We start from the raw sequence: 27,589 nt of genomic DNA, 5'->3' as shown, positions 1-27,589 counted from the left end.
ATACTAGATCGGGTCTTGTATTACTTTTTGCTCTAAAAGACACATTAGAGCTGATGGTCCAGCTAGGTCTTATTTTTGGGGAAACACGGTATCTATCTGGCTGGCTAGTGTAAGAGGATTCGTGGAGGGCAAGGGATGAGATGAGGACAGAGGGTAGTTTGGGGCCAGCTTGGGCTGGGGCGGGGGCAGGAGACTTGAGCACTGTGCTAAAGGTGAAGCTTTTATTTGGTAAGCACTGGAAAGCCGTGAATGTTTTGAAGCAGAGGAATGGAACCGGCCGCAGTGTTTGGGGTGAACAAGGAGGCCTATCAGAAAGTATTGTATGATTGGTGAGGAAGGTGAGGGCCAGGACAGGAGCTTGTGCCAGAGAAGGACAGGAAGCGATGGCTTGAGACTTGAGAGATGTTGTGGGGGTGGAATCACAAGGCGCCAAGCCTGCTCAGCGTCCTGAATCCTTCCAAATCCTTTTTACACACCTCCCCAGCTCCCCGCTCCCCAGCTCCCAGCACATCCTTCTTCCCTCCTTGGCTGTTAAATTCTAAGGCAAGGAGATTCCAAATGCTGACTACATCTTCCTTGGCCCATCTCAGCTTTTGGCAAATAAGTTGGTGCCATTCCCCAGAAAGCTTTTCTTGAACTTCATAAAGTTAGCAAAGAGGAGAAGTGTTAACAGTATGATCTGTTGAGTCTCAAATTCTAATCCCAGCCCTAACACTAACCCAGCTTTTTCACTCCCTGACGTTCTGCCAAAATCAAAAGAGAAGGTCTGTGCCAGACGCAAGTAATTTCAGCTGAACAAGCACGCCCAGGGTCACAGAGCGCTGCTGTGCTCGCAGAATATTCTGCTGCTTTAGAACAGGCCTTGGGCGCTGGTGGTGGTGCATGTGGGTGGACACAGTCAAAAGGAGCGTGAAAGATATTTTTCTTTGGTAAATAAATATTCCACTGTTGATGCTGAATTAAATCAGAAGCTCCAAGAAGACAGGTGCCATTCATTTATTAAAAGAAGGGAAGAAGAAAAAAGGTACAATTCTAGACTGACTAGTGAAAGACAAAAATAATTTATCCCTGGTAGCCTGAGAAAAGTTAAGGTTTGGGAGGTACGCGAACCACATTCTTGAGTGTCTATTATGTGTCTAATCCTTTAAAAACACTATTGCATTTAATCCCCACAATCACCCGATGAAGCAGATGGTATTATGCCCATTTCACAGATGAGGGAGCTGAAGTTTAGAAAGATGAAGTCATGTGCCCGAGGGAATATGTAAGCAAACTTTGAAATATGACCTAGTCTTAGTCTGGGAAACAACAAAAAATGATGTCGATTCCCTTACATTTGTGTAGGACTCCTAGAGTTTGTGAGGCAGACTCACACACGTAGTTCTTGCATCATACTCAGCAAGATCATGGAAGGAGGAGAGTGACAGCCCCATCGTAGAGATGGGGAACCTGAGAGTCAGGGAGAAGGGATTTGACAGCTGGGAACTGGGACTTGAACACAGAATGTGAGTCCTGACCCAGCTCCTTTTCCATAGAGGGAGGCTCTGGAAAAGGTGTAGGGTTTGATAAGAAAGAGAAGGGCATTCCCAGGAGAGAGAGAACCAGAGGAAAAGGCCCTTGGGGAGAGTTTAGGGTGTATGGTAGACAGTCTCAGATCCAAGTTACACCCATGTACCATGGTGTCACGGTCTGTATGTCAGGCCTGGCCACACCACTGGGATTGGAGACCAAATTCTACCCGTTAGCCCACCCGTGCCTCAGTTTCCTCATATGTAAGTAATGGCGGCAATAGTACTTCCTTCATAGAGAATGTCGTGAACAGTGCACTTAGAAGAGGACCTGGGCAAAAATAATTGTTGCTATTATTACTATCATCATCATTACTATTATACGATGAGCGTCCTGAGGATGAGGCTGGGCTGAAGAGGGAGGGCCTGGAATCTCAGGTCGCAAAGTTCAAACCTTGTCTTAGTCTATTCAGGCTGCTAAACAAAGTACTGTAAACTGGGTGGCTTATCAACAACAGAAATTTCCTTTTCACAGTTCTGTGATCAATTAATTGTAGACACCACTGCACTCGGACCAGCCCTTTTCACAGTTCTGGAGGCTCGGAGTCTGAGAGCAGGGTGCCAGCAGAGTTGGCTTCTGGTGAGGGCCCTATTCTGGGCTCTCTTTTTCCCCAGACTGCTGTCTTTTAGTTGTGTTCTCATAGGGCAGAAAGAGCAAGAGAGAGCTTTCTAGGGTCTCTTTTATAAGGGCACTCATCCCCTTCCTGAGGGCTCCACCCCCATGACCTAATCACCTCCCAAAGGTGCCACCTCCAAATAGCATCACATTGGAGATTAGGGTTTCAACATGTGAATTTGGGGGGAACACATTCAGCCCAATGCAAACCTGAAGGAGCAGAAATAATTTTAGTTGAAACAGAATAAAAGTGTGATTTTCTGATGATGAACCTGGCAGGAGTACGCAGGCCACCTCTAATACGTTTCCCCATCTGGATTAGGCCCCGCCTAGGGCTTTCCCAGCAGACTGTGCTTCTTCCATCACCACACTCCCCCAGGGTACTGTAATTGCCTGATAATTACCTGCTTCCCCCCTGGACCACATCTGCCTTACTCACTGGTGCATCTGGTGTCCAGAACACTGTCTGGCACTTAGTGAGAGACCAATCAATATTCTTCTGATGAATGAATGAATGAATGAATGAATGAATGAATGAATGAATGAATAAGTGGATGGAGTGGAATAATAGTTGGGAGAGGAAAGAGTGTATAGGGAGACCAGCCAGGATGGGGGCAGAGGGAATGTGGAGAAAGTAAGAAATGCAAGAGGGATGTGGAAGAAAGGAGAGATAGGACGTTGTCGAAGACAGACCGTGGGAGTTCCTGGGAAAGGAAGGATCGATGTTGACTCCAACCCTGGGCTCCTGGACACTGGCAATGACCCTGTTAAAATGGGAAGAGAGGAGAAGCTGGTTTGAAAAAGAAGATTTGGCATGATTTGGCCCTTGTTGAGCTTCATAGAAGTTGCTGGTGATGAAAATGGAGTAATGCAGGGCTGTAGGGGTGAGAGGTGCTGACTGGAGATGGGGATTTAGGAAGAACCAGTTCAGTAACCTTCAACGAATGCCTCTTCTTCTAAGAAAGGGGCAAGCACCAGGAGGCATGGGACAACCAGTCTGAGGGGGCTTAGAGAAGAGAGGTAACAGGAACTCGACCGGAACTCGGATGTAATGATAGGACCATCATTTCCAGCCTGTCAGTTTTGCCTCAAGCAGCCCGATCCATGTGGGGAGCTGGCTTTAAAACCAACCTTTAGCCCTGCCCAGACATCTTCTTTCAGTCTACCTCCTAACCCTGCCCTTCCCTGCTCTTCCCTTCCCTTCAGTGGACACCCCATCTTTTCCTTGCTTCACAAAGAAAAACATAAAAATAAAACACAAGCAAGAGGAAGGCACATTCACCAAATGTCCTAAAAGGAGGAAGGCGGTTCTGAACTCTTGGGACCATGTACTCCCTCTTCCTTTCTTCCTCAATCCACACTTCACTCAAGACCTGCCATTGGAAGAACTGAATTGGAAAGGAAAGCCATTTTATATCAGAAAGTCGATTTAATTGAAAATGAAGCACAAAAAGAACAGGCCATTTCATTTTGGTTTGGTTTGGTTTGGTTTTCTTGAAAAATTTTATTATAATCATTGCTACTCTAAACCCATAACTTTTCATTTCTTCATTTCTGCAGGAAAACTGCACCTGCTGGGGTTCTGAGGAGAAAGAAAGCACAGAGCCATTTCTGGACATTCCTGCCTCTCCTGGCAGGTGGAAAATCAGGGAAAAGAAAACTGAAGCTCATGCACACAATGGGACAATAGGGAAAAATGACTTTGGAGTCCAGTCGTCTTAGGTATGGTCTGCAGTGAATGGGCTGGTTCCCTCACTGACCAAACAGAACTGACAGTATCTTCGGCAATGGTAGGATGCCGAGATAACATGGTCAAGCACTCTGCACAGTGTAGCCATGCCCTGAAGACCCCGCCTGGTGGTCCTTGCTGTTTCTCACATGAACATCCAGCCTCTGCTACCTGCGGGTCTCTAGTGATGGGCTCCCTCAGGGGAGCTTTCCGCCTAATGGTTTCCAACAATTTTCACTTCATTACACAGTTTTTTAGGCTTCTGACTGATTTTACTAAAACATAAAGAAACCTCACATACTTGGGGTGGCCAGAGTAGCATGCCTTCCTAAGCTGATCGCACTCTATGGGCCCAAGTTTAACATTATCTCCAAACAAAATGTCTATTTCTGGCCAAAAGAAGGCCCCAGAAAGACTGAACTGTCTACCTCATCAAGTGGTGCACTTGCTTGGAAGTGGTCCAAGCGTGTTGGAGTCCAAATCACCCAAGCCACTTTTGGAGAGAGCAGGCGGAAGTGAAGGCTCTGATTTTCATGTTAAATCCCCATTTGGCCTTGGAAATGTTAAAAATAAACTTTCACCTGCATCTGATTTTCCTCTTATTGTAACCATTGTCTGTTTGAACAAAGAGGTAGCAAGAGCCTCGTTGAGCAGTTCACAGAGTTCAAGCCAGAGCCCAGATTGGAGGGACACAGATGTTAATGAACAAGGGGGCCAAGCAAAAGTGCCACTGGGAATCAAAAAACTTCCCCAGGATTGTTGGGCCCCGCGCTGCTCTGCTGGCAGCCCCACCTGGCTCACAGCAGACAGACCTGGGAGCTACCTGTGCATTTTCCCCTCTGCAACTTGATATTAGGGTGAGATCTTGATGACTTACCCCCCTCCCACCCCCATTACTCTCTCTCTTCCCACTTACTTGAATTTTGGAGGCATTTATCAGATTTAAGGGTGGGTGGGGCTTGCTACATAGGATGAGAAATCACAAAATAGGCACCACAGTATTTATTGGTTACCTTAGAAACAGTATGTAGTTATAGAAAGAACCCAGGCATGGGAGCTGGATAAACTTGGGTTCAGCTTCGTTCATTTTCAGGTGTGTGACCTTGGGCAAATTATTTGACCTCCCTGAGCCTCAGTTTGCTTCTGTCTAAAATGGGCATAAAAATACCATATTGGTTAAAGCAATGCCAGCGGCTGTAGTAAACACACACATAGAGGTTAATTGGCCCTAACATTATGGAAGTTTATTTGTGATTTGCATAAAGTCCAGAACAACTGTTTCTAATCTGTGGGCTGCTCTCCACCAAGATGGGGGTTAGATGCCTGGGTCCTTTCTTTGTCTGGCTCCACCATTTTCTAAACATGGCTTTCAAGGTCATCAGGCTTGTAGATGTCAATTCAAAGGTGGGGGAAGATGAGGGAGGAGGGTAGCAAGTGGAAGAGTTTTATACTAGGCCTAGAAATGGCACACATCACTTCTACTCATGTGCTAGTGTCTATATTACAGTTACATGAGTGCAATTAATTGCAAAGAACACTTAGAAACGCGGTCCAGCTGTATGCCCAGGAAACAGGTGAGGTAAACATCTAGCTAGTCTGCCACACACACCAACTTTTCGGGCTTAAATGAAATGATGAAAAAATACAACTTTCAGCAAATGTTAGTCCCTTTCTTTTCTCTTCACCCATGGCCAAACTTCTGCTACAAGCATTGAGGGAATGCTTCAGTTGTAATTACATACAAACCGGAGCAGCTGCTGCCAGCCAGCCTCTCGACCCCACAGCCCTCGCCCGGCATTCTCCCCACTGCCGAAGCAGGAGACCCTGGAGTCTTGTTCTTGCTCTTTCCCCTCATGATCGAGCCCTCCAGCCACAGCCCTTACAGCCTCATCTGGTCCCTACCCTTTCACAAAATTGGAAGGTTCAGCTGTTCAATATTAGGGTAAGAAAACCATCCACCCTCAAGTTATGTTTGGTGTCACTGTGTTTCTGTTAAGTTTTATCCTTAATGCCTATATGTGGGTCATGCATCTCTTGTTGCCAGCGCCCCCACCATTCCCTATTATATTATATCTGGCCTGCTTCATTCATTTATCTGCCTGACTCTTAGAAACATTTGGGTTTGGTACTTCCAAGACCTCCTGTGGGCTCCCTAGGTTTCCATGCAGGGCTTCCACACTCAACCCATCACTCCTATCCTGGATGCATTTCCGGTCAGCCATTCAGACCCCACGTACCCTGAGTCACTTCTTTCTCTTTCTGTATCCACACCGGGCTTTTCCTCCTTCTGACTTCCCCAAGTACTGCCCTGTCCTCACCCCAACATCAGTTTCATTATTTTTCTGTGTGTGTCTCTGGGAGAAAGGGTTAGCAGGAAACATCTTATTGAAAGTTGTGGTTTTCACAGCATGAGTAGATGGGGTTTCACCGGTTTTTGGAGGATTGATCTTTATACAGTGTTGGAGGTTAGGACTCTACAGTGTGTTTCTAAGAGAAAATATGTCTCAAGTTCCAAACAATTGAACTCTGAATGAATTTGATGATCCAATCCTTTCATAACTTGAGAACTGCACCGATCAAAGTTCTGATGAGTGCTTTGAAGAGGACTTTGGAGACATACAGTCTTGAATTAATTTCTGGCTTTGCCACCTACTATTTGTGTGACTTTGGGCAAATTACCTAAACTCTGTGGAACATATTTCTTTATCTGTAGAATGAGGAGATAATCTTGTTTACAGTGTTGGTACAAAGACTTAGTGAAAGTATGTATAGTGTGGGGACAGAGTCCCCGAGAGCAGTTTCCAAGCTCTCGGCCTCACGTGGAAAGGTGCTGGCTCGAGTAGTAGACGGCCATCAGCTCGCACTAGTTGGCCATCAGCTGTTACTCGTTAGCCATCAGCTACTCATATAACTGCCGTGGCTACGTTGGTTGGCTGGTTGGTTGGTTGCAGAGAAGCAGACGGTGGATTTCGCATCGTGTGGAGCCTGCTTCCTGTGTCTCCAACCCAGCCGCCAGCGAGAATATAGAGGTATGGCTCCCCTATCCATGGGTCTGTGGGTGTTCCTTTTTGGCCTCACCATATCCTGCGTTCTTGTGCCTTGTGTGGGGAGCAGGACCAGAGACCCCACATGACAATAAACTTTCACTAGCATAGTGGCTTATACACTCATAAATAACAATTAATACAGATGCCATAACATAAAAGAAGAATTAGGACACTTTATGATATATGTTAAATTATAAAAGTAACCTTTTTACATAAAACTTAACATCTAATTAACATGTTTTTATTATGAAAAGCTGAAGAAAAGGGGAAACTTATAAGGAGAAAATAAAAATCAACCAAAATCTCACTCCTTGATGGAAATCACTATTAACATCTTAATATTTTTCCTCTCATTATTTTACTATGTATGTATGTACTTTACACAACTGGAATTGAGCTAGTTTTAAAGAATTTAAAAATTGGGACCAGCCAGGTGGCTCAGGCGGTTGGAGCTCCATGCTCCTAACGCCGAAGGCTGCCAGTTCGATTCCCACATGGGCCAGTGGGCTCTCAACCACAAGGTTGCTGGTTCAATTCCTCGAGTCCAGCAAGGGATGGTGGGCAGAGCCCCCTGCAACTAGCAACGGCAACTGGATCTGAAGCTGAGCCGCGCCCTCCACAACTAAGACTGAAAGGACAATAACTTGACTTGGAAAAAGTCCTGGAAGTACACAATGTTCCCCTTCTCCAATAAAATCTTTAAAAAAAAAAAATTTAAAAATTAAGGGAATTAAAAAAAAAACTTTTCAATAATTTAATTATCCATTCCTTTAATGCTGAACATTTAGCTTATTTCCATTTTTTATTCTCATGAACAATATAGACTCCTGGAAATTTTATATTTATCCATATTTATGTTTATTTACTTAAAATAGCTTCCTAGAAGTCGGATTGCCAAGTCAAAGGGTACACGTATTTTCAATCTTGCAACAGACAACTGAGTAGCTCTTCAGAAATGCTATAAAAACTCATCCTCTGGGGTGTTTTAAAATTCATGCTATTGCCTTCCTGTTCACTTCTGCGAGGAGCCCACCAGTAGACTTCACTGCCAGAGAACAGTTACTTTGGAGAGTGGGCATTATGTGGGGCCCGCCTACCGTGCACTTCCTTTTCCTAACAGTGCCCCGAATTCCTTTTGGGGAGTTGTCTCTGCCCCTTGTGAAGTCTTGAACGGACTTCAGAGGTAGAAGTTTCCCTTGGGCGGGAGAGAGAGTGAAGGTGGAGAAGCCAGCTGCCGGGCGCCTGCATCCGGTTCTGCCCCACACTGCAAGGCTAGAAAGCAGTGCTCTGTGCTCGCCCTCTTCCCACTGGAGGCTCGCTCGCAGCCTGAGGGCTTCCCTCTGCAGTGGGTCGGGCCAGTGCTGGAGCTTTTGAATAATAATACCCTACCTCTTCCTTTCCTTTCCTTAATTCCAAATTAGGCACAGAGAAGGCACTTAATCCCACAATGCCAGGTTCAGAGAAGGTGCTCAACACATATTTGCGGAAATGACTGTGGAGGGTGACTGAGAAAGCCTGAAAGAGAGAAACTGAAGGGCTGTAATAGTTACCATGTAACTCTCCTGTAGCCTTGTTCCCAAAGAAAGCCCCTGGAGAAATCCACCTGGGACGAGGTTGGCGTGACCCTCTCTCGCGCTAGGCTTGCCCTGCCATCTAGTGGCGGGCAAAGAAAGACGGGCACGGACGAGACCCCCACCAGAGGGCAGTTAGTACATGATGAACCTGAAGGTGGGAAGGCCACGAGTAGGTGGGCAGGTCAAGGGGAGACCCAGAGCAGCCGGTGGGCAATTCAGGGTGCTGCATGAAGGCAGCAAGGGCAGGAATTAGTCTCAATAATAATTACAGCTACTGTTTATTGAGCACTTACTGTCTACCAAAGACTGCCCAAAGTGCTTTTCACGCTTCCAATCTTTTAGTCCTTCTAGTAGCCCCTTGTGAGGATGGGCAGACCGAAGACCAGAGGAGTCAAGCGACTTGCCCAAGTTCACACAACCAGTCAGTGGCAGGGCAGGAATCAAATCCAGCATCATCTAACTTCATAGCTTGGGTTTCTAGGAACATTTCTAGAATCACAGATATCCCCCCCCCCCCTTACCTCTGTCCTGTCGCATCTCCCCCAACCCCACCCAATCCATTCCCTGAACAGAAGGTGGTTTTGTTTACTGTGGTGCACAGCCCCATTTTCACCTTCTGTGCCTCTCTTGGGTCAGTTGCTGGTTCTTACCACTCTCCAACCTATATACCTGTTTATTTCCCTTTTCTTGTAATGATGTGACCAATTAACAACCAACATTTATTGATCACCTATTATGTGCCAAACACCAGGATAAAAAGGAGTGCAAGTCACTCACAGTCAAGAGGAAGACTAGTGAATAAGATAATTACAATATGGTGTAGAAAATGCTAAGCCAGGGATATACAAAGATACTATGGGGATCCTTCCATCGCCTTCTCTTTCTACTTCCCTACTTTTCCTTGGCCCTTGCCACTCAAGCTCCTGGCTTCATCCACTGCAGAGCCTCTGGGTGTCAAGTAGCTAAATGGTTAGCTGACCCGTTTTGCCCTGGCATGACACAAAGCCAGCCACAAGCTGAGAAGGAGCCATGGAAGCCTTTGGTGAATGGACCACTCTGATAAGAAAACACATAGGAGGAGAGAGTAGTCCCCCAATGCACCGTCAGTGCTGGTGCTAAAAACAATGTTTGCTAAATAAAGGATAGAAGAATGAATAGATGCATAATTGAATGGTCATTCAATAGGTGATTTAATGAATGAATCAGAAAATGAACTTCCAACCTTGAAACAAAACTGAATTTTAGAGTTTCTAATACTTGCGTTTACTCATTTAACACCACGTTCCCCAGAAAGTCCTCCACAAAGATTTTTATTTTAAGGAATTAAATTTGCTTAAAAGTCACTGAGAATGTGACAGTACACTTCGAAAAAAAAAAATGGAGCTGCCTAGGGGAGTTTCAGAGCCAGGGCTCTAGATCACTGAGGCAGGAGAAAGGTGATTGCCACCCCCATATGTGGTAAGGAAGAAACACCAGGTTACTCAGGCCAGAGCCTTGTAAGGTGACTTGGCTGTTGGGGAGAGTGAGCTCCAAACATTGGTAGGTTTAGGACTTCGTACTTAACCAAACAAGTTTACCATCCTTATCGCTAACTGGAAAGTTATACGTGCGTCAAATTCCTGTGACAAGTCCCCACTTCAGTGTTTCTTACTTAGGAGAGAACATTAAGGAAGCCTTTGGTCTTGCAAACAACTGCATTCGAACACATCTGTAAATGTAGATGCTCTGCTGTAAAGAGAATCAGAATCAGGGAGGAAGGAAGTTGTGTGGTCAGAGTCCTATATGAACAGCTTAAATGCCCTTCAAGACTCCTTGGTTCTCTGAGATAAACTGGTTGAAGCTTTTGACTTTGGGGTTTAGTCGGTGAGTGAGCTTGACATCACGGTCCGGCTTCATGTGATAGAAACGAAACATGTTGGCCAATCCCTCTGCTCCAGAAAATCCCAGCTTCTCATAAGCTTCTGGAGTGATCTTTTAAGAACACGTTAAAAAAAAAAAGAAAAAAAAAGAAAAAGGAAACACAGAAATGTTTTAGCTCTCTTTTGAAAGTAGTTTCAGAAGAAATTAATCACCTTACCGATGATACAGGTCCATAATACTTTAGCCTAACTCCAAAGCCCAAGAAACTAGTTTTTTCAGAAGAAATTTGTCAGCAGAATGGCTTTTCTGAACTAGTACTGATCTGAACTTATGCAAAGCTATGTATGGTCTTTAATTATCCCATTTTGTAGAAATACTCATATTTTTTCTGCAGAGATGTTGATGTGTTTGATTACAGGTTCCTGCCCCAGCTCGATGGTGATGTTACATAATACATATAGACTGTAACCTATCCAAAAGCTGAGAGAGTCTAAAAACTGAATTGTTTTTGACTCCAAGCATTTTGGATAAGGTACTATGGATCTCTATGCCCTTCATCTACCCAGCTTTCATATACATTTCCTCATGAGATTCCCTCAGCAGCCCTCTCAGATATTCTACCCATCTGGTCCTCCATGCAGCATAAAGGCTCCCACACACTGGTACCAGTCTATCCTTTCCATCCTCACTGATGTCCCTTCTACCGTCACTCCCCTCCTTGATTAGAAATGAGCATCTTGACTCCACCATCCCGGCCTCTGCCAGGCCCAGGCCCAAACAAATGCTGCCCATCACACACCTACTGAGCCGCCTTCTGTCACCTTTCACAAAACCCACCCCTTGAGTCCTTTCTGACGCTAACTAGATCAATATTTCCCCTACCTGAATTAGCAAAAACCATTTCGAACTATCAGATCCAGTGTTATCTTTCTTCAGATCCCAGAGTTAAACTTTAACCTTGCTATTCCACTTGGCTTTAGAAAAATGTGACAGACATAAACAACTCATATAAAACAATGATTGTCATGTGCCATTTATAATAATGAAAAATCAAGAACAAACTACTTGTTCAAAAACAGAGGACTGGTAAAATAAATTGTGGTACATCCACTCTAAGAATATTATATAGTTAATAAAATTAAAGTTCTTGGAGAAGTTTAACAAAGTAGAAAAATGCTCATAATATAATGTTAAATGAAAAAGCCAGATACCAAATAGTACACATAGTATTATTTTAATTTTAATATATATATATATATATATATATATATATATACACACACACACTAAAAAAGACTAGAAGAAAATGTGCCAAATCTTAACAGTTGCTATCTCTGATAGATTAAACTGTGTAATTTTTTAAATAATTATATTTTTTGAAATAAACATTTGTTATTTTTGAAATCAGAAAAAAATTTAAAACTTTAATAAAAGTTTAGAAATAGAAGACTGTGTGAGAAACATGGAAGATGACTTCTAAAAGGTCTATCTCCTGAGTCACTCCCTCATCCTGTAATTTATATCCCTCAGTAAAAAAAAAGGGGGGGGGATTATTCTCTGCAGATTTTTGAAGGCTAGAGATTTGTTCTGTTGAATCATGCTCCTTTTGGGGTTACACACAGTTTCAGTCAGACCAGAGTTCCCGATGGAAGTTTGTCCCGCGCACGCATTCTCTGAAGAGTTACGCAAATAGCCTCCTTCTGACTAGATTGGGGGGAAAAGTCAGACTGCCAAGGCTGGAGCGCCACCTCGTGGCCGCATACATCCTTCCCCAGAGAAGCACGAAGCCTAAACATTTTTCCCACTCTTGCTAGACCAGTGGGCAGCGTCTTCAAGTCAGATTAGTTACTAAGAGCAGCATTGACCATTCTGTAGAATTTTCAGCCTCTAATGTCCTGAAACTTTTGATGCCAGGGATGTCTCTGCTGCGTTGTGAAACACCTTGATGTACCAAGAATAGTCAGGGATCAGGTATGTGATTAAGAGATGCTTAGAAGTTCCTAAGCATCCAAAACAATGTCTATCCAGTCCCCTGAGAATGAACACACACACCGTATGTCCACACTCTTTCACCTTTCTCCCTTTCATCCTTACAGACTCCAAACCCCATGACACAACGTGAATACCAGACCCAACCAAATACAAATGCCCTGGGAGAGGGACCAGTCCCTGAGAAGTGTATTAGCAGGGACAGGACTTTGCAGATCGTCTCATGAGTCCATCTTTTGAGTGGTTGGCTGCCTTCTTGGGTTTGGGGGTAACTTATTTTCTCCATGAAAGACACCTACCATAGTTTTCAAAGAAAAGATCTCTTAGCCTCCTCACAGCTTCAGTTTCTGAGGCTGAACTGGGAATCTAGATACCCGCTTAAGGTTCACTGGAACAGATGTCGCAGATGAAAACAAAAACTAGCTTCCTATTGTTAACTCTAGGAAACATTCTAGAGTGAGGGTCGACAAACTTTTTCTTCAAGGACTAGATACGAATAATTTAGGCTTTGCGAGTCATATGGTCTCTGTTGCAGCTACTCAAACTCCATCATTGTATCATGAAAAGAGCCATCCACAGTACATAAACAATAGTGTGGCTGTGTTCCAATAATTCTTTATTTTAAAAGTAGGTGGGGGGTTCTAGTTTGTGGACCCCTACTCTGGAGAGACGTGGGCGCTGGGTAGGACCTTAGAAATCATCCAAAAAATACTCTCATTTCACAGATGGGAGAACAGCAGCCAAGAGGCCAAGAGCCATATTAGTTCATGCCTGCCAGCTTGAAAGAAGGTATGGGTCCTCCTTTCAGCTCTAATGGTGTCTCTCTTTGCAAGGCACACCCAAACACACACTTGGGAGAAATGGCCGCTAATGCACAATATTGTCAATTCCTCTCAATTTTCTATTTGATTGGTGCAAAAGTAATTTTGCAAAAGTAATTATTTTTAACCTTTTAAATTGCAATTACTTTTGCACCAACCTAATGTAAAAGGTCTGTCCTAGCCACACTCTGGTCCAGGCCATTCCCTCCTGATTTATACCACACTCGGTTATTCAGGGCTTACTAATGGCCAGACCCGTGCCAGACACCTGCCATATGTATCTCATTTCATCCTCACAACAATCCTGTGAGAGCGGTATAACTTTTTTTTAGCATATGAAGAAACTGAGGCTGGAAAGGTTAAGTAACTTGCCAGGAGTCCACAGAAAGATCAGGGCAGAGCTAGGATTTGCTTGTGTCCCCATGCTGCCTCGGTTCATTCATGTTCATTTAGCCAGGCTAGAATTTAGAACCGCGTAACTTAGCCAGGCCAGGCCCACTGCTCCCTCCACCTACACACAGTCCCATCCACCCTCGAGGACCACCTCAAAGCCACTTCTTCCATGAAGCCTTCTCCTACCCTTCTCTGGTCATCTATAGCACAGATAGTGTGGACAACACAATTAAGTGCCTATAGTGTTCTGTCTTGTATTGATCACTGTGATTTCATGTGCTTTAACATTTTCACCCCAACTCTACTGTAAATTCCTTAAAGTTAGCACCGGTCACTTAATAGGTACTTGATATATATTTACTACGTGCCAAACACTGCTAAGCCGCTTAAATACATTCTCTCTAAGTTTCACAAGAACACCCTGAGGTAGATGCTATTGTCCCACTTTACAGATGAGGAAACTGAGGCTCAGAGAGGCTAAGTGCCTTGCCCTTTACCCACGAGCTCTGGCAGATGGAGTGATCAGCAATAAGTGCTTCTGAGAGGAGAATTGGGATAGTGTATATGAAAAGTTGTACCTTGGTCGTCACAGTCTAAGTTTCTGCCACCCAAAAGTAATTTTACTTTAACAAGCCGATTAACCTTATGCCAAAGAAATAAAGCCATAAGGTTGAGATTCAGATACACCAACAGATAAAGATAGATTTGTGGAACTGGAATCCTCTTCAATTTCTTCTCACCCAAGATGGACTCTTGTGATCACATTTATGTTTCCTAAAAACTTACCTTTGCATCTCGGACTTCTTTCCCCAAACTCTTGGACAAAACATCAGCGTATTGCTGTATTGTTAGCGCTTCTGCACTGAGACCCACCGCCTTGCCTACAAACTCCGCTGGAGAATTAAAAATGCTAGAGATGACTGCTCCGATATCAGCAACCGAGATGCCATCCATTGGTATGTCCCCCATAGGCAGTGCTAATAAAAATAAAAAAACATAAAAATAACTAATAATATCACATCCTTAGTGGTCCCACCAACTTGAATGAATCAACTACTTAAATAAAAAGTATAGGAAAGCAATATAACACCAAGTCGCTACAATCTATGCAAGTTACAAGGTTTGTGTGAGAAAATATCACAATACCTGGGTATTGATTTTAAAAAAAAAAAGAGCGACTATTTATTAAGCATCTGCTGTGTGCAAAGTATGATGCGTTGTATCTCCAACCCAGATATCTCTGCTAAATTCCAGACTCATGTGTCCAAATTCCTACTCAACATCCTTACTTGACTAATAGACATTTTAAACTCAATGTGCCACAAAATGAATTCTTACACCCTGCCATCCCTACAGGCCGCCCCATCTCAGTTAGCGGCAACTCTCATTCTAGTTATTCAAGTCAACTAGAGTCAGTCTTGGAGTCAATCCTGACGCTTCTCTCACACCCCATGGCCTATTGTTTTTGGAAATACTATTCATAGTATGTCCAGAATCTGACCACTTCTCACCATCTTCACTGCTACCACCCTGGTCCAAGCCACCTTGAAACGTCATCTTTGACTTGGGTTATTGCAAAGTTGGTCTTCTTGTTTCCACTCTTATCTTTCCATGGTCTCTTTTCAACACAAAAGTCAGACTGATCCTGTAAAACTAAAGCCAGCTCATCACATGTCTGCCCAAACGCTCCAAAGGCTCTCTGTCCCTCAAAAGACAAGCCAAGGGCTTATAGGACCAGACCTCTCTTACTCTTAGCTCTGGCCTCACCTCCGACTACCCTCCCCTACTAGTTCTGTTCACTGGCTGTTCCCTCTGCCCATGAATACCCACAAAGTCCGCTACCCACCTCCATTAGGAGGTGCTCGGATTTCACCTTCCCTAAGACACCCATTGATCATCTTGTTTAAATGTCACAGGCCACCCCTGCTGCTAGCACTCCACATATACCTGACTCTGCTCTATTTTTTCTATGGTATTTAACCTCCTAACATACAATATATTTTACTTATCTATTATGTTTTTTATCTATCTCTTCCACCTGAATAGGAGCTTCACGAGGGAAGAGCTTTGTCTGTTTTGAACAGTTTATTACTGATTCCGCAGTGAGTGACTGGCACATAGTAGGGCCTCAAATATTTATTGAATGAATGAATGAACATATTGGCTGGTTTAATCCTCAAAACAACCTTGAACATAGGAATATCAAGTACTTGCCCAAGATTACTCAGCCAGTAAGCAGCAGAAGTGGGTTCAAACCCTCATGCGTCACCCCAAAGCCTGTGCCCTTCTTACAGTGTGACATGGCCTCTCATAGATTCCCAGAATCCCAGAATCCTGGGGCTGGACCCCAAAGTGGACATGATGTAGCCCCAGCACTCTCATTTTTTAAATGAAAAAACTAAGCCTATTGACTCACCCGTGCTTCACAGCTATTATAGCAATAGGCTAAGCATCAAGGTCTCTGAATTTCATTCCAGTGTAAAAGTGACCTCAGGCTTAGCAGCCAGGCACTAAATATCATACTTGGTCTTTTGTAGCAAAATTAGGTTCCAGCCTGAATTTCTTGGTAGGCAAACTGTCAGATTAAATTATAATGGTGTTTTATATTTGAAAAGCAATTTGAGCTTTCTGAGGTATTCAGAGTCAGGTCTATTCTGACTTTGAGGTTCATTTTTATTCGAGGGTTGAGGGTCTTAGGATGAGAGTAAAAGCAGCTATGGGACAGAGGTAAACAATATGGCTCTGGAACCAGACTGCCTGGATCCACGTCCTGGTCCTGCCTTTTTAGAGCTCTTGGGAAAGTTACTTAACCTATCTGTGCCTCAGTTTCCTCATCTGTAAATTGGAGGTAAATAGCACCGTGCCAGGACCCTAGTAAGTGCTTAGTAAATGATAGCGATTGCTGTAGTAGAGAATGATGCCTGAGTCTCAGGATACCTGAGACTGGGTTGTATAGACTCTGGGGCCCCAGATGGGACTGGGTATCAGGAGAAGTTTCAGGCAGCACCTCTTCACCCAGGCCAATATAACCACTAGATTACAATGTCCTAGTTCAGGACCTGGGAATGTCAGTGAGCTGGCTTCTGAAACCTGGTAGGGGTAGGGAGAAAGGGGATAAAGAGATGTAGCATGTTTATATATTTATCTCGATGTCTGTTGAACTATTACCCAGGTCATGTGATGTATGGCAGATGTATCTGGCTCTATCTAGCTCAGGTCTCCTTTCACTGCCAGTAGTTATGCCTCTGATGAGTCTTACTTATGTGCCAAGGAAAAAGGATTTAATTGTAGCCATTGACACTGAATTACTGTCATCCATATTCCCTCCACTCCACGGAGCCACCTTGGACTATGGGCAAAACAATGTCCCCAAAGGGCAGGGGAATGCTCGCCAGTGGGTTGACAGCCTTAGAATTGCCAGGAATCCTTGTTAAAACTACAGGCTTCCAGGCCCCAGCCCAGACCTACAGAGCTGGGAAGCTATCCTTGGAGAGTCACGGTCCCTCTAAGGATTCTGACCATGGGACCCAGATCAATAGGAGAATGGCTTCCCTGTTGCCATAGGAGGTTAGCTGGATGAGCTAGAAGGGACCTTAGAAGTCACCTTACCCAACTTTCCCACTAGACATGAGGAAACTGAGGCTTGAGGTCACATAGCTAACTACTTATTACAAGGAGTATCAGATTGTTACGATTAGAAGGGAAATCCTTTGTGTTTCCAGTCCAAGAACCAGTTTTCTGTGTGGCCTAGGACAGTTTGGTATCCCTCTCAGCACTTCACACAGAGCTAAGCATGTAGTAGGCACTCGAGGGATATATGTTCACTGAGGAGAAGGAGGAAGGGAAAGGGGGGATGGGGAGGGGAGGACAGCAGGTATCTGGTTAACTTTCACTGCAAACTTTTATTTACCCAAGGTGTAGTAATCTCCATCAGAGGCTTTCAGCGGCTTCCACGTGGTGAGAAAGTTTTCAAAGTAAGCTGCCATGCGGACGCTGGTCATGGGAACACCAATGGACCAGAAATACTCCTCTACCTCTCCCTTCCCATCAAAGTGCCCAACCTCCAGCTTCCCGCCCGTGAGGCGCTTGACATTCTCCAGGCCACTGTACACCACGTGCTGCAGACCCAGGCGCTTGGCAACATCCGCCACCAGCTTCCCCTAAGGAACAAACATAAATTCTTTATAGAGACCGCTGTATTTGCGTGTGGACTGGAGGCAGGTGCTGGGTCCCCTCCACCCCCTTCTTTCCTTATTGTCCTCCTTAGAGAGGGAGCTCTTCTAGCATCGAAATATGTTCAAGTTATCATAGGAGAGGCCAACAGTATTAGCCAGCAGAGGCTCCACCGTGCCGAGATGCTGAACCCCACCCATCAGAATCTCAGAGGCAACCTGGTGGGAAGAGTCAGGAACATTGTGTCCCTTCATCTTGGCTACCAGTATCTTTGTGGTCAGCTGCCACATGTATTTGTATATGAGGCTCTGGGGTATCTGAGAAAACAATACACAGTATAATAATGTTTTCTCGTAATGAATTATATCTACACACCTGTTTGATATTGAGGGCATAATGGATATATACGAATACGCACACAAACACACATCTATACAAATATTCTTTTTTGTGTGTTTTAATTCCAAAATTTCCAAAGCACCTTCGTCTCTCTTTTTTCTTTCTTCTTTCTTTTCACTGTTGCTTTCTTTCTTTTCCCTTATAATATATCCCATGTAGCAAGCAGAGAAAACATAATTAATCTGGGTTAGTAGATGCAGAAAGTGAAGTAGAGAAGTGACTTTGTACCCCTGGGTTTCATAGTGAGTGAATATCAGAATTAGAACCCAAAGTTCCTCAAATAAGCCCTCCCAAATTTTATCAGTAAAGATAAGCTGTAAGTGGTGTAATTAATTTAACAGACATTCTTGAAATGGTTCAATCCTGCTCTTGATTTTTTGAATTGTGCCATTTCTGCAAGAGGCAGATCCCATCCATTACATTTTAAAAATCTAATCCTCATATTTCTTCTAACTGATGCATATATATACATATATGTGTATATGTGTGTGTATATATATATGTATATAATTTCAAATAGTACTGTCATAGGGAAAAAAATAGATCTTACAATGACAAAGAAGTTTCCTGAGTCTTCATGCTAATAACTGCTCTCCAGAAGTAACCACTTTCATCTGTTTTAGCTGTTTCTTTATTTCTAAATAACAAGTTTGTACTACTGATTCTTAATTTTTTTCAGTTTAAGATATCCTCTACTAACTTCTTACTATGAAAGATGAGCCCATCTTTAGCGCGCTCTCTCTCTCTCTCTCTCTCTCTCTCTCTCTCTCTCTCTCACAGAGTCCATTGCCACCATCACACATATACACAATTCCCTTTTCTTTAATGCTCCCAATATCATAATTTTGAGCTAAATCAATAACCAGTGTTTAAGGTGAACCATGTAATATTCTATGGTTATATTTATTTATTTATTTTTTTTACAAACTTTCATTTTACCTGGCGTTAATCATTGTAGGTTTATTTGCTTGTTTGCTTAGTTCTTTTTCTATGTACCCATTACTAATTTGCCCTCAAATTCTCTGCCAGAAGTATATATGTGTATATACTCATTACATTTTTTTGTTCCATTTCACTCTTAATCTTAATTTGTGGGGTATCTTTACTGCCAACCCTCATATACCATCTACAAACAACTGGCGAGAAGCTAATGACTGACTCTATTGCCCAAAGGTCTGGAGATGCAGACGTGCTACATAACACTGATTTCACCATCAAAAGCCACTCTAACAAGTACATATTTTCCATAAATACCAAACAGATTGTTGTGGACTGAGGCTTATATTTTTGTCCAGACTGAAGGCCTACCCTCTTCCCGGGAGGGCAAAGCCGCCAGGGAGGGTAAGAGGAAGGGCTCAAAGACGTTCCCACCTGACACACTTCTTTCTCTTTGCCATGACGGTCCCAGAAGCTGGTCACCACGAAGGCCCCATAGGCACCTTTTAAGGCAGCCTCCACGGATGCTTCATCGTTCAGGTCCCCTTTTACCACCTCAGCACCAAGGTCCCGGAGCACCAGCGCATTTGATCGAGTCACATCCCTGGTCAGTGCTCTCACAGCAAACTTTTCGCTTTCCAAAATAGCCCTGGCCACAGAGCCACCCTGAGCTCCTGCAAGATTGGGGAAAAAGAAATAGAGGAAGGGTCAGGAAGAATGTTCACTAAAAAGGTTAGTCAGGAAATCCCATTATTCCGAGTACAGCTGTTGTAATGACTACTTCAGAAGGCATCCCCGTGGCTTGCAACAGTGGTGTTCAAACTAGGTTTCTTGCAGCCTTGTCAGAGGCCCCTCTGCAGAATCCATGGGGAAGAGGGAAAGTGGGAGAGTCGCGATGCAACAAGGAGGCCAAATGGGCGGGGTGCCAGACCCTGCACCCCAGATTCAACTTTCATCTGGTTATAGATTTTATTTTTAGATTCTTCATACAATTTTATTTTCAAACGAGGTTCCTATTTTATATTTTTTAAAAAGTGGAAAACTTGCATGAGTTTCTTTTTGTGGCATTAAAAGCCATTCATAATATGAACATTACTTGCCTAATTTATCTACTCTACAAATATGTACTGAATGCCCTCTGATATATGCCAGGTATTGTGCTGGGTTACTGACATTTGTGATCCTCCATCAAATCGCTTGCAACCTGTCCTGAATATGGTTTTTGCGCCTTCAGATCTACCTTCACCTTCCCCATCCTGCTCAGTGCCCTGGGAGGCTGACCTGTATGGATTCCATCAGTGGACTCTCTTGCACTCAGATTGGGTTTGGTCAATGAGAGGCATCAACAGGAGACCCAAGAGCAGGAGGAGAGGGGACCTTCCCCACATTGCTACTCTCCCCAAGGTTTTGGTCATCTCTCTCGCCCGCCCTTTGCTCCTTCCTCCTGTTGCTTACTTATTCTTTATTTCTCTCTTCCCTTTCCACCTTTATTAAGTTTTCCTTGCCTTCTCTGAAAAAGTGTGGTAGTTGTTTCTTGTGGGACCCCATATGACACGCCACTGAAAACCCTAGGGTCTGCCATTCAGTGAGCTCTGCCTTTGCACAAGGAGCTTTAGCCGAAGTTTAGTGCTCTGGTAGTTAATATGAGCAGACAGCCAAAGGTCACCAGATGTTTGAAGAAAGCCTCCAAAATGAAAGGCAAAACCAAAATAAACAAACTGATAACAGGAAACAGAAACAGTGCATTGAACAGAAGAAAAATTGAAAGAATTAGTATCTTCAGAGATTGGAGAAGATTTTGCATTCAGAACCCTACATGTGTATACTGTGTTAAAAGGGGAGAGAGAGGCAGGAGAGAGCATTCAGAAAAGAAGACGAAGCTCTCAGAAATTTAAAATAGCATAGCAGAAATAAATTTTCAATAGAAAAAGTTGGAGAAATCTCCCAGAATTAGAAGGGAAAAACAAAGAAATGGAAAATAAGAGAAAATAGAGGATCAAGCCAGGGGAATTCCAAAATGAAAGAATAGAGAAAATGGAGATACAGCATTATCAAAGAAGATAATTTCCCAGAGTTCAAAGATATGGAATGAGCTTCCAGATTAAGAGGCCACTGAGTGCCCAGCACAATGAATAAATAAAGTCCCACATTATTTGCGTAATTGTGAAATTTCAAAACACTAGAGATAAAAAGATCTTAAAAACTTTGGTGGCGGGGTGATCAATTCAAAGGTGGGGTATAAAAATAGCACCAGATTCCTTTATAACATTGGAAGCAAAGGAGTCTTGCCACTTAGGGGGGAAATTAATTTCTATCTAGAATTCTAAACATAGCCAAATGATCAGTTGATTCTAAACATTCTAAATAAAGACATTTTCAGACACTCAAGGTCTCAAAAATTTAACTCCTGTGCACTGTTTCTCTGTAAGCTACTGGAGGATGTGCTACAGCAAAATAACAAAGTAAAGCAAGCAGGAGTAATTCAGGAAACAGAAACCAAACCCAGGAAAAAGGCAAAGAGAATTGTTAGAAGAATGGGGAAGAGACTCCTAAAAAGATTAAAATAAACAAAGGGAGCATTCCAGGATGGAGGTCTCCATGGGGCCAGGGGAGGGACCGAATCAAAAGGTGAATTGATGTGTTTGCTTATTTGGAGAGAAATCATCCAGCTTTATTGGAGAGATTAGAGAAAAATGAGTGACAGGTACAAAGAAAACTAAACAAATAAAAAAATATTAATTTCAGGGAAAACACGACATTATGTAAGAAAAGAAAGTGCACATTACATGGCTCAAGTATGAACAATAATTACATAGTGATAATATGGATCCATATTAGTCCATCATCCATATGGAAAAATACAAATTGTTATCAACTGTATGAGAAGGATTAGAAAAAGGAAGTATGTGCTTGGGGCTGGGAATATCAGAGAGCTAAAGAGAATGGACAACATCTAAAATTGAAAAATCAAGAAATAGCATGCTATCACTTTTTTTGGAAATATAGAGACAAATACTAGCACAAAGAAGAGTTAAATGTGGAAAAGGGTAGGGCAGGGTCTGCTGGATTTCTTTATAAGCCTGTCAGACTAGACTCTTAAAACTATTATATGCACGTCTATAGAAATAAAAATTCAGTAACGAATATTTGTTGGCTGTATTAGTTTGCTAGGCCTGCCACAATAAAATTCCACAGATTGGTAGCCTAAACAATTGAAACATATTTTCTCACAGTATTGGAGGCTAGAAGTCCAAGATCAAGGTGTTGGTATGTTTGGTTTACCCTGAGATCTCTCTCCTTGGTTTGCAGCCTTCTCACTGTGTCCTCACATGGTCTTTCCTCTGTGCACTCCAACCCCTCCTGTCTCTATGTGTCAAAATTTCCTCTTCTTGAAAAGACACATGTCAAATAGACTCATTCTCGTGGCCTCACTTTAAAATAATTGCCTCAATAAAGGTCCTATCTGCAAATATAGTCGTATTCAGAGGTATTAGGAATATATGAATGGGGGGGTACACAATTCAGCCCGTATCACTGACTATTATAATTATTTCCTTATAACCCTCCTAAACTGGATTCTCCTTGAGGACAGAAACTATTGACTCTTTTTTATTTTTGTATACAATTGTTTATTGCAGCATTATATACAATAGCCAAAAGCTGGAAGCAGCCCAAATGTCCATCAACAGACAACTGGATAAACAAAATGTGGTCTTTACATATAATTCAAATACTATTCAGCCATAAATTTGAATGACATTCTAGTGTATGCTGCAATTTGAAAACGTAAGTGAAATAAGCTAGACACAAAAGGACAAATACTATATGATTCTACTCATATGAAACACCTAGAATAGGCAAATTCATAGAGACTGAAAGTAGATTAGAGGTTACCAGAGACTGGGGAGAGGGAAGAATGGGGCGTTATTGTTTAATGATTGCAGAGTTTCTGTTTGGGGTAATTATAAAATTTTAGTAATAGGTTGTGGTAATGGTTGCACAAAACCTGTTTACTCTTCATGCTTGTTTCCCAAGCATTGCTAAGACTTTTCCCTGGAAAACTGCAACTTTTCAATACCTGTATGTTGAACTGCTATGAGCCAAATGAAAGAGCTGATCACTATAAAAACTCTAAGTCTCCTTTTTCCTAGTGTGTCAGCTCCATAGCCCCTGGTTATAATCATTTTTAAAATCAGTTTCTTAATCATAAACAATAGATTGCTTTTCACCTGAATCATAGAAATCTCTTACCCCCTGCTTTAGAAAATTACCCTAAAGCTTGTGATTAATGTCTGTTGACTATGGTCACTGTAGCACAGCGTACTTTCCAGGCCTAGCTGCCAGGTGAACAATAACTGAATGACGGGTTAAACCAGAAGACTACAGGCTCCATGCAGCTGAACAGTTTTTTCATCACACAGTCACCCTGTGTCAATGGCTTTGAGTCCTGCTTCTTGGGCCAACACTTTTAACTCTATTAACCAAAATCTATCTCTCCTCATCTAAGGGCCATGGGGATCCAAGTGATACCCCAACAAGACTTCCAGTACCTCCCGACCAAAGAGGTCAACATGGTCCTCCAGGTGGATCTTAAGACCCCTTCCCCTCATCTAAGATCAGATAGGGCGAGAGTCCCGTGAATCCCCAATAGGTAGGGACAACGGCCACATTCAGCAGGAAGCACATACAGAAGAAATCTCCTGTCCCTCAACTTCCCATAAAGACGTATGGGGATCATGTTTCTCAAGGGAGACATAAGGCAGGCAGTTAGAGACAGAAATTGCGTCTCTGAGATGCCTGGATACATCAGGTAACATTCCTTCATGTCCAACATAGTCTATAGGAAATAACCACCCTAAAGACCTTCCCTCTCCGCCCAAACTTGCCCTTGTTTACCATAGCCATGAGCCATTATCAATCACAGGTATCAATCAATTAGAGAGGAATAACCCTTTGTAAAAAGAGCAGGGATAAAAACCACCAAGACCTCATTAATTGGGGCCCTTGAGCCACTTCCTTCTGCTCGGCCCACTCCCACCTCTTTGGAGAATACTTTCGCTTCTAATACACTGCTCTTTCACCACTGTATTCCTGTGTCTCACTCAATTCTTTGCTCGAGGTGCCAAGAACCAGAACACTGAGCCGAGAAGGGCCTGCTTTCCAATAGCAGAATGACTGAAAGACTGACTGAATGAATGAAGTGAGAAGACTGAAACCTTTGTGCTTTCAACTCTCTACCTTTGGAGGTGGACAATCCTGCCTGGACCTGTGTGAGATGGAGAAGCAACTGACATGGATCCGTATGAGAAACGAGGACTGGCTTGCCTAACCACTCCCACTTTAACGTTTTACCAAGACCCAAACCAGGAGAGGAAGTCATCCTTCTTGGCCGTGTTCCTTTAAACTAGCAAGACGTACCCATCAGCCCGAAAAAGCAGCCCCCAGAGCATCCATGCTGACACACCCACTTGTCCCAGACCCTCCTCGCTTATTCTGGAACACTCCCTCTTAGACCCTTCCAGTTGATTCCATGTTGAGGACAGTGCCAACATAAAAAAATGTTGAGAATTTTTATGAGTTTATTTGAGCCAAACTGATGACATATGCCGGAGAGCAAGATCTCAAGTGCTCCGAAGAATAATACATTTGAAATGAAGGAGGGAATGTAAAGAAGATTACAGGGAGGTGGGAGAAAGCAAGGTGGGAATTGGATTACAGGATAGTTAACAAGATTAGTGCTCTCTGGGAGTTAAGGCTTATTTCAAAGGTGTGTTAACCTAGATGCACAGAAACAATGGACAAGGCTTACTTAAGGCAAAGATAAGCCTTTCACTAAAGAAGTTATATGCCTGGGGCACAAATACCCCCTAGGACCTGCCCAATTAGGAATTTATGATGAGATCACCCTGTGAGGTTGCTTTCCATAGAACCTTTTTTCATCTGCAATAGCATTTGATGTCAGGCACTGGAGATACTATTCAGAGTCTGATGTACAAACTCATACACTGGTAAGGGTTAACACGTATCCCTGTCAGATTTAACTAAGCATCCTCTATTTTTCTCTGCTCAATCTGTCAACCCTATCTCAAACACCTCACCACACCCAACACTTCAAGGTAACAGAACTAGGAACAAGACCTGGGCAATAAGGTAATCAGCCTTAACTAAGTAGGAATCAACTTCTTCAACTCAGACACATCTAATCTGATTCCTTTAGGAGCCACTCCCAAGGCTGTTGTCCAACTGCCTATTCTGGATGATTAGGAGGCAACTCAAGTTTAATGTGACTAAAACGGAGCTCCCGGCCTTCCTTGACCTGCTCCCACCATGGTCTTCTCCCATTTCAGTGAATTACAACTTTATTCTTCCAGCAGCTCAAGCCAGAACACGCTGAAGTCATTGTTTATTCCTCTCTTCTCACCTCTGATATCTGGTCCGTCAGTGAATGCTGTCAAGTCTCTTTAAAACACATCCCGAATCTGACCACTCCCCATCACCTTGTTGCCACCACCCTGGTCTAAGCCATAGTCTTCTTGCCTGGATCTGGCAGCAGCCTCCTAAAAGGTCTCCCTGTTCAGCCCTTCACCCCTGAAGTCTCCAAGAAACAAGCTGAAATGATCCTGTTAACACCGACGTCGTGTCACGTCACTCCACTGCTCAAAATCCTGTAATGGCTTCTCATCTCCTTCAGGAAAAAACAATATTCTCACCATCATCACTCTAATACAATCATCGTCATGTCCCATTTATCTTTTTTTAAAAGACATCACGTGGCTATTGGCTTTTGCAAATTTATTTCTCTCTTCTTCCTACTCTAGCCCTTTCCTTCCTTCAAACAAAATTCCTGTGCTTGTAGATCTTATATCCTAGTAAGAGCAACAGATAGTAGAGAAGAAATCAGGCAGAGAGGGCAGCTAGACAGCGGCAGGGTAAAGTGGAGTTGCAATTGTAAATATGGAGGTCTGGAAAGTGCTTACAGAGAGAGAGACATCTGAGCATAGACATGGCTGACACAAAAGAGAAAGAAGTATGGGTAACCAGAGGAAAATTATTCTAGGTTGAGGGGACAGCCAGTGCAAAGGACGTAAGGTGGGAGCATGTTTGGGGAACATGCAGAGTAAGTACAGGGCAGTGGTAGAAGATGGGGGTCCACTAGCTGGACTTCGCATTTTACTTGGCATGAGATTGGGGGCTGGTGTAGGAGGGTTTTGAGCAGAGTCATGCCATGACCTGACAGTTTCACATGGATCACCAGGAGGCTGAAATGAGAACAGACTGAGAGGGAGTGGCCTGATTTGATCAACATTTTGCAAAGATGGCTCTGGCTGGAGAGCAGATTGTAAAGGAGGCAAGAGTGACTCAGGGACAGCAGTTAAAAGGCTTGGGCAGCTGTCCAAATGAGAGAAATCAGTTAGCACATTCTCCTAACATCCACCCATTCCATCCTTTCAGATTCTGAAGTATTGGTCAGGCACGTGGATATCCCTACAAACCCACAGGCCTCTCACACTTGCTCCTATTACTTCTCAGGAAGTAAGTAGAGAAAAGTCTCCAGAGTATAACTTACGTTGAAAAGAAATTTATACCAACAGTCAGCACATGAGAAAGTGAATATGTCAGTTGTCCTTGTCTTGCTGAGATCATTTCTGACAAATCAAATCACCCCGCCCCTTTACCACATCAGAAACTCAACAATAGGACACTTTTCTTCATTTCCTCCAAAGGGCTCTTTGTTCAGCCCACACTTGCAGACTCAGAAGTTAAAAACATGAAGACAGGAAAGTAAGCAAAGTCAGCATGCACTTTAAAAGTAAGGAGTTTTTTACCTGTCGCTCCAAACACTGCAATTACTTTCTTGCTGGTCATGTTACTGGCCGAAGAAAGAGTTAGTGGAGTAGCCGATAGCAGAACTGTCCTCAGAGCAGCAACAGCAGCTGAAATGCTTTCTCTTCAAGCATGAGAATTATAAACCACATCTGATTACCACGCCCCTTATTGTGCCCCTCCCTTATTTAGTTTTTGTTGTTACCAGCTAGCTTACTCAGTGTGACACTGCAATTTTCTGAATGAAGATTCATTTGTTCACTCACTCATCTGTTCAGCAGATGTGTATTGAGTACCTTTGGTATCTTAGGCATTGAACTAGAAGTTCTGGTAATCCAGATCTTGTAAGCGAGATAAATTAGTAAATAAAAGTACAGTAGAGAAAAGTGGCAGAGGGGACATAGGTTATGGAGGAAAGATGCAAAACCTAGACTGGGGGTGTTAGGGAAGGTTGTTCAGAGGAGATGATGCTGGGGTTGGCCTAAGGACCCCATGAGTTATTATTCAATCAGGGAAAGTTGGAAGAGAGACCATCCCATGCAGGAAGAACCACACGTAGCCAAGTTCAAAAGCACAACAATCATGACACAAGGCTCTTGATGGCTGCAACAATTCTGTGTGAGTGTCAAGAAGTAAGGCTGGGAAGGAAAGCAGAGCCCA

General features: G+C 43.3%; 1 protein-coding gene across 1 annotated transcript; it reads right to left on the bottom strand.

Moving 5' to 3' along the window:
• Positions 1-9,107: 9,107 nt before the first annotated feature.
• On the bottom strand, positions 9,108-27,046 carry LOC109449503 (nmrA-like family domain-containing protein 1). The gene is made up of 5 exons (XM_019735825.2): positions 26,932-27,046; positions 19,541-19,779; positions 17,508-17,757; positions 14,384-14,574; positions 9,108-10,505 (listed from the first exon to the last, which is right to left on the bottom strand). Exons 1-5 carry the CDS (start codon positions 26,969-26,971, stop codon positions 10,326-10,328), a joined length of 900 nt encoding a protein of 299 aa, XP_019591384.2. The 5' UTR covers positions 26,972-27,046; the 3' UTR covers positions 9,108-10,325.
• Positions 27,047-27,589: the final 543 nt, after the last annotated feature.

The sequence above is a fragment of the Rhinolophus sinicus genome, linkage group LG01 (genome assembly GCF_036562045.2).
Source record: "Rhinolophus sinicus isolate RSC01 linkage group LG01, ASM3656204v1, whole genome shotgun sequence".
Lineage (NCBI taxonomy): Eukaryota > Metazoa > Chordata > Mammalia > Chiroptera > Rhinolophidae > Rhinolophus > Rhinolophus sinicus.
This window is presented reverse-complemented; position numbering and strand designations above follow the sequence as displayed.

Coding starts and splice junctions, on each gene's coding strand:
- LOC109449503 (XM_019735825.2), bottom strand. CDS start 26,971: ATGACCAGCAAGAAAGTAATTGCAGTGTTTGGAGCGACAG. Junction 19,780..26,931: donor TGCAGTGTTTGGAGCGACAG/GTAAAAAACTCC, acceptor CCAATCTTGCAG/GAGCTCAGGGTGGCTCTGTG. Junction 14,575..17,507: donor TGGAGATTACTACACCTTGG/GTAAATAAAAGT, acceptor TATTTTTATTAG/CACTGCCTATGGGGGACATA.